Source organism: Glycine soja, chromosome 6, assembly GCF_004193775.1.
Source record: "Glycine soja cultivar W05 chromosome 6, ASM419377v2, whole genome shotgun sequence".
Lineage (NCBI taxonomy): Eukaryota > Viridiplantae > Streptophyta > Magnoliopsida > Fabales > Fabaceae > Glycine > Glycine soja.
In genome coordinates, this window is record NC_041007.1 from 22,079,402 (window position 1) to 22,087,143 (window position 7,742).

Below are 7,742 nucleotides of genomic sequence, written 5' to 3' on the forward strand. Positions count from 1 at the left end.
TCAAGTATAGCATTGTGTGGGTCTCAAGCTCAGAAGCAAAAGTATTTGGCTTCTTTGGCTCAAATGAAAAATATAGCATGTTGGGTAAATTACCTTCCTTGGATTTGAATGATTTGTATCATTTTGCTAAAGTACCACCCTTAAAAGAGGCTTTTATTTTTATTTTTATTTTTATTAGGCTTTGATTGGACCTGACTATGGAAGTCATGCCAATGCTCTGAAGATCACAATAACAAAGGTCCAGTGCCTTATGCATCTTATCTCTATATCTACCAATTGTATTTGACTCAATCTTTTTAATCAGACATCAATTGTTCCAATGTTCAATAATGTATTCCTTCTTTGCATTGAAATTATCAGGTGGGAGGTGGTTGGATCCTTGATGGCCAAGAGAGATGGATAATAAGAAACAGTGTTTGCTGATTTGTTGGTTATGTTTGCTAGGAATACAACAACTATTAGTATTCTATCTCATTTATAGGGCATGGAGACCCTAACATCCATGAAATTTCATTGATTTCCTTATACTCTATACTCTAGCCTTGCACCTTGAAAGAAAATAGAAAAGAGGAAACAAATGCAAAGATTAACATCATTATCACCATATCAAAGTGAAGAATATAGGCTAAGAAAACATTATATTGAGACATTCAGAATTCTAGATTATTTTTCACATACATTTTCTCTCATGCTTTATATTTTGTTGCTACTCTTGTGTCCGGTTTCACAAGTACTCTTTTTGTTTACATTTTTTGTACCTGTTATTTCAGATATATATTGTCAAAAACGATGCGTCGGGATTAACAGTAACAAAAAATGGATGATAAACTTGGACTTAGGATCGTACAAAACAGAGACATAATTATCAGGAAAAGTTTTTGTCCCTAATAATCACATAATAGAAGGAGTCAATTCTTTTGAGGATACAAACAAGGTAGAATTAGTATGATACTTGTCTCTGTTTTTATTTCAAGAATGTGATTTCATCATTTCAATAATAAATAAATGATGGTATTACTCTTGCTATTTATATAACTCATATTACCTGATGAAATAGTAGAACATTAATCAATCTAGGTTCACGTGTTCTTTTGAAGTTTAGGTATATATGGCTTTGAAACATGTCTTGAAGGAGCTCAAAGATTTGCAGAAGGATCCTCCTAAGTCATGTAGGTGAGCTTCTCGATCCTTTTCTTTGGTTTTTTTTTTCTTTTTTGTTGGGTATATGAAAAATAAGAATTTAATGAAGTAATCATTGTAAGTTATATTTTGCATTTTGGGTAGTTTTCAAATTTTCACCTTTCACTTCCCATTTTTGGAATTTTCTTTCCTCTCTCCAAATATTTCTAAAACTCCTTTTCATATGAGAAATGGAGTTTAACGTTGTAAACTTTAACATTTTAAGCCATTTTCATTCATCTTTTAGGTGTGGCATTGTCGGAAATCAAAAGCACTTTGAATGATATATTTCAATCATATTAGTTTTAGTTCTCATTTAATAATTTTTTAAGTTACAATTGAATGTATACAATTATACTATACATTTAATTTTGCAGCTTAGTCGTGTGTTTGCACGAGTACTGTGTTATTTTATGAAAGAGAAAATGTTCACTCACTTGGTTTTGAAAGATGTGCAGAATGCCGAATTGTTTACAATAACTAGAGAAAGACAACAAAAATTGGCTCTGGATGAAGAGCATCTGAATTATAAAGTTTGCAGCCTGACATAAAAATTATCTTAGAGTTTCCTAATCCAATAGTTAATTATACTTTGTTTTGGTTATGTTTATAAATTGAGTACAATGTAATTGTGTTATATGTCAATTTTTGTAAATAGACAACTTCTATTGTGATCAGAATTTTCCTACTAATAATATTTCTAAATTTAAATACCTTGTTAATTGACCGTTTATTATATAATATCTATTTTATTTTACTTAACCTTCAAATAAGTTCCAATGTATTGATCATAAATTTTTAGCTTATATTCATTTTGTTAGTTTTCAATTGAATACATGATAATACTATCCAAAACTATAACCATTAACTATACTGTAAATATAATTTTTCAGCTTATCCGTGCTTATGCACAATACTTAACTAGTTTATTTGATAAATAAAGGGAAATGCCCTTTGAAAAGGCTTCAGAAAAATATTCATAATTTGCCTGTATAAATAGAGTATGCTCAATTACACTTTTAGGTCAAATTTCAATTGTCCCCAATAGGTCATCATGTATTGAAATTGTGTTATTTTAGTCTCTTGGAACATATAACATTGACCAATGACATGTTACCTAACCTGAATTTATGACAGAGACTAAAATCCCACAATTATAATACTTAAAAACTCAATTGTTGTAATTAAAATCTTGAGACTAAAATAACACAATTATAATATCTAAAAATCCAATTGGCACAATTGAAATCTAGAGAACTAAAATTGCACAATTACAATACTTTAAGTGATCAAAAGTACAATTAAGCCAATAAACTCAACTACTTTGGATTTAGAATTTACTAGTATACATATTTACTAATATAATTAAGTGATGAAAATTATAATTATATACTAATATACATATTAAGTGATGAAAATCATAATTATTACCCCATTAAGGTAAATAATGAATGCACCTACCTTAACATAATCAACATATTTGCATCGCAAACATTTAAAATAAACAAATAGATCTATGGTTGAGTCTATTAACCATAATTCAAACCATAAGATTGGATTGTGAGAATATAACCACAACCAACAAAAAGTAGTCCCATGTCGCTACTACTTCGCTGTTATTATATCAACAAAAAGCAGTCCCATAGTGCCACTTTGCATATCGCAATCAAAGGGGACGCGCCAACAGCAATCACTGCAATGCTATCATCACTGCCATTGTCATATAAAGATTAAATGCTTTATACCAAAACTATTCCAACGAGTTTAATGCTTTACGTAACCCAAATACCGTCTCCTCTAGGGTGACAATAACAAGATTGGGAAAGGAACTCAATTATAAGTATATTATGATGCAATGCTAAACACAGGTTGAATCAAGCCATCAGATTGAATTATCCTCAATTAAGATTTTCAGTGATAGAGACATACTAAATTAACAAAGAGAAACACTAAATATTATATCCATGATCAACAGCAGCAACTCAGTCATAAATAGAAGAAGGCCCTACTGTGTTTTTCAAGTGTCATGCAACAAATACACAATTAGTAGAGAAATTTTCCATCAAGCTGCTATCATTCACCAGTAATCTACTCCTTGGAAGACTTGTTGATAAGAGACTTGTGGATGTGAGGAATCACTCCTCCTCCAGCAATTGTTCCTTTTATCAGGGTATCCAGCTCTTCGTCCCCACGGATTGCTAGCTGTAGATGCCGGGGAGTAATACGCTTGACCTTGAGATCCTTGCTAGCATTCCCCGCCAGCTCCAATACTTCAGCAGTGAGATACTCCAAGATAGCAGCAGAGTAGACAGCAGCTGTGGCCCCAACTCTACCGTTGGCGGTTGTCCTTGACTTCAAAAGCCGGTGGATACGGCCAACTGGGAACTGCAAATTATATATAGCAGTTTATGTAAGAGAAGAATACACTGGTTGCTCGTCCCTTGCCTAAGGTATCAATAGTTCACACAAACTACATGCTAGCATATAGTGTGAAATCAGAATAAAATGATTGGGCCAGAATACAAAGGTTTGGTGGGATTAAAGTTATATACTTATATTTCATTAAAACAAATTACAAAGGTTGATTTTGAAAATTTTGGAGGCATGGCCTCTAGACATATGTAGTTCTGCTTCTGTGTCATACAGTAAAAACATCATAAATAAGATTTCATTATCAATAGTCAGGGTGACTAGCTTCAATCTAATGAGCTAGCAGTAAGAGACTGATTTCAATTTCCAAACCCCAAGGATCACCTAAAACAGTGTCTTCAATCACACAGAAGGCAAAAGAACCAAATACAATATGCTAACTGTTGCATATCAAAATTATACCAGCAATGCTTTTTAAAACAACTACTACCAATTAATAGAGGATGAAAAAATAAACAACAGACAAACTCATGTGTAAGTAAATTACCTGAATCTGGACAAGTTTGCTTAAACAATATAATGGCCTATGCCTAACATCAGCTGTAGAAATTTTCAGGTCTAACTGGGCTTAAGTCGTCTTACTAGGGTCCAATAAACGTGTTTACATGTCTATGCAGTTCAAATAATTTCAACACAATAATCCAAAACTATACACATGCAGATATATTATAAGCAAAATCATGTCATATAATCACAAAAGTTTGACATGCTTCAGTCAAATTCACAAAGACTCAATATTCAATAATGACTATCAAATAAGTCAAAACAACAGGAACAAGAGGTCCATTCAAGATTCAATCACAGCCAAAATTTCAAATAAGTTTTGTTCCTTTTTTATCTGTCATTTCAAAAAGTTTGTCAATTAATACACGATAAAGAAATTAATCTAATAATCAACAATATAGATAAAAAAAATTATAACATTTTATTCCTGTTGAACAATATCAGGGGCAGTATATGGCAAAACCCTACTTTAAAGAGAGGGTAAAATCTACAACCAGTTAATCAAAACTACTAACTCAGTGGTAGGCTCCTATCAAACCTTCCAGATGATTATAAAAATACGAAAATAATACCAAAATTTGATTTTTCTCCCGCTACTTCAAATATCCTACCGAAAAGGGAAGGAACATTAAATCTCTAACTCTAAGAGACCTCAAAAAAACAGTTCACATTGTGCAAGCACAACAAGGAGGGTTAAAAAAACAAGAATTTACAGAATGCCTGTGTAGAGTATTTTAACCGTTACAAGGGAATCGATATTGGTAAACGAAAGAGAAAGAGAGAGAGATCTGAGAACCTGAAGGCCGGCACGTGAAGAACGCGAGATGGGTTTCTTCTTGTCCTTGTCTTTGTTGTTGGCGGCGGAGGTTTTGCCTGTGATCAACCCCTTCGCCCCTTTCCCTGACATCCTTAGCCGCCACAAACAGTACGAGGTTTTGCGCCTAGAGAGAAAGAAGGTGAAGGACTGAAGGAAAGTCTCAGAGGACTCAGACTCTGGTGTGAAGGCAATATCTAATCGAACACAAGAAAGGGATTTTGAGGTTGTTTCTTCTTCTTGCTCCTTCCTCTCACCTCACGCCTCTTTAATTTATTTATTTATTTAACTTTCTTTTTTTATTGGACACACGCGTTGCTGACCCTCGGACTTTCTGCAAATTACACCTGGAGCCCTTCTTTTATAAGTATTTATGTTTTTTATTAGGCAAATATTACTTTTAGTTTATTATGTTTTAATATTTTATTTTTATTTTGATATATTAAATTTTAAATTTTAAATGTTATATTTTGACGATTTATATTTTTAAAATGTTTATTTTATTATATTAATTTTTAAAATTTTTATTTTAGTTTTTTATGATGTATTTGGTATAGACAATGAAAATAGAGAAAATAAAAGAAATTTTTTTGAATTAAAATAAAATATAAAAAGTGTGAATCTCTTAAAAAAAAAATTACAAAATTTTCACTCAATATTATTTTCATCTTCTATTCCAAACACACTCTTATAATTTTAAAGTTTTATTGTGGTTCTTTCATTTTTTTTTTTAGAAAAAAACATTAGTGTTAGGTCAATATTTAAATTTTAAAATAATTAATTATTTTAGTCATTATTATTTTAAATTAATCATTTTACTTGTTCGTCAAAATTTAAAACATTGAAAAAAAACTAACATTTTTAATGAAAAAAATTATTAAAATGAAACTCGAAACATAAAAAATTAAAATGAAAGGTTTAAAAATTAATATATTAAAATGAAACTTTTAAAAATATAAAAAATCACAATAAATTTTTTAAAACTCAATATACTAAAATAAAAAAATAGTAACAGACCAAAATAACATTTATTCTTTTTAATGCATTTTTAAGGGTATTTATTTGATAAAATTACATTATAAATTGCAGTTAAATCCTCCTTCAATTTCATTCAGGAAAAAAAAACCCTGCTTCAATGGTTTTTTTATTAGGTATGGCTGGTGAAGTGTGTTCGGGTTATAAAAGGTTCGGAAAAAATAAATCAATTCAATCTTATATTTTTTGGATTTTATTGAATTTGAAAAGATCTACCGTGAATCTCTTTATTGGATTTAATTGAAGTTGGAAACATTTTCGGAAAATCTATCTCACATTATTTTAAAAATTTTAAATAAATTATATTTTAAGTTATTAGTTATGTTTTAATTCAAATAATATAAAAAATAAAAAATATGTTAGCGTTGTAATTTTGTTCCCTTTATAATTTTAAATTTATTTAAATAGGTTATTAACATGAAACTTATATCGCAAGAAGTTAAATAAAATAAAATAAAATATTTTTAGTAAAATTAAAGCATGACCTTTTACCTAATGACAATCATAAAGTAATAAACTACTATATCACTTGTTATGTTTTTTTTTTTAATTTAAAAGACATATCTATGAAAAAAATAATAAAAAATATTTTCTATATATCATTGCATGACATTATAATTTCTTTTCCTTCTAATTATAAACATTTATAAATTATAAAAATTTAATTAATATTATAAACAATATTTACCATGGATCATAATTGTCCGAGTTATTAAATAAATTTACAAACAATATTTCTGCTGGTGAATATAATACATTTATAATTATTTTTATTTTATGGAAAACAATTTTTTAATATTTCATTTTTATAATTAGAATAAATTTTTGTGTAATTTATATATTAAAATAATTTTATATAATTTGTATGTTTTAGATATTGATTTATTTCTTGATTTATATAATTGGAATAAAAAATTATTAAATAAAATTTTATAGTTAAAACGAAAACATCAACATATAATTTTTCTATAAAAAATATTAAAGTTTTATTAATTTGTATAATTTACAGAAAATAACTGACATATTAATTGACATAATTGTATTGATTTATATAATTAGAGTAATATATATATATATATATATATATATATATATATATATTAAAATCAATTTACATAAATTATATAAAATAATTTATGTGAATAATTTAGATATTAATTTATAAATTTTAAATATAAATTGGTTTGTTGGGTCTTTTCCATATTTTTCATATAAGTTCAAAAATTCTTGTGAAACAAATCTGCATCATCGATTGATAATTACCCCTGTTCAATTGGCATAAACTGGAAAGTTCAGAAAAAGGATAACTGTATACACGTTTCGGTGTAGTTGTTGTTTACACACTATGGTAATTGCATGATATAGTGTGTTTGATATACTTGATTAAAAAGGAAATTTTTGTAAATTTAATATTATTGTGTTTGTGTTATTTGTTGTCCATCAAACAATGTACATGATAAAAAATTATCCAATAACTTAAACATTTGTTCTATATTATTTTGTTTGTCTTCACTACTAAAAAGTATACATTTAAAGTAGTTACATTAATATCGGTCTTTCATGAAATCAATGTTAACAAAAACGCGGTGACATATTCATAAATAAAAGGAGTTCATTAATTTTGGTTTTTCAAAAACCGATGTTAACATCATTTCGTTTACATCGATTTTTTCCAAAACCGATGTTAAGTAGTGATGTTAACATCGGTTTGAAAATGTCACCCTAATATCCACTTACTCTTTCGCGCTGCCCTTTCTTCTTGTCTCCGTCTCAGTTGCAC

The 7,742-nt window shown here is 28.5% G+C and overlaps 1 protein-coding gene across 1 annotated transcript; it reads right to left on the minus strand.

Moving 5' to 3' along the window:
• Window positions 1-3,048: 3,048 nt before the first annotated feature.
• On the minus strand, window positions 3,049-5,191 carry LOC114416703 (probable histone H2A variant 3). The gene is made up of 2 exons (XM_028381678.1): window positions 4,910-5,191; window positions 3,049-3,564 (listed from the first exon to the last, which is right to left on the minus strand). Exons 1-2 carry the CDS (start codon window positions 5,018-5,020, stop codon window positions 3,268-3,270), a joined length of 408 nt encoding a protein of 135 aa, XP_028237479.1. The 5' UTR covers window positions 5,021-5,191; the 3' UTR covers window positions 3,049-3,267.
• Window positions 5,192-7,742: the final 2,551 nt, after the last annotated feature.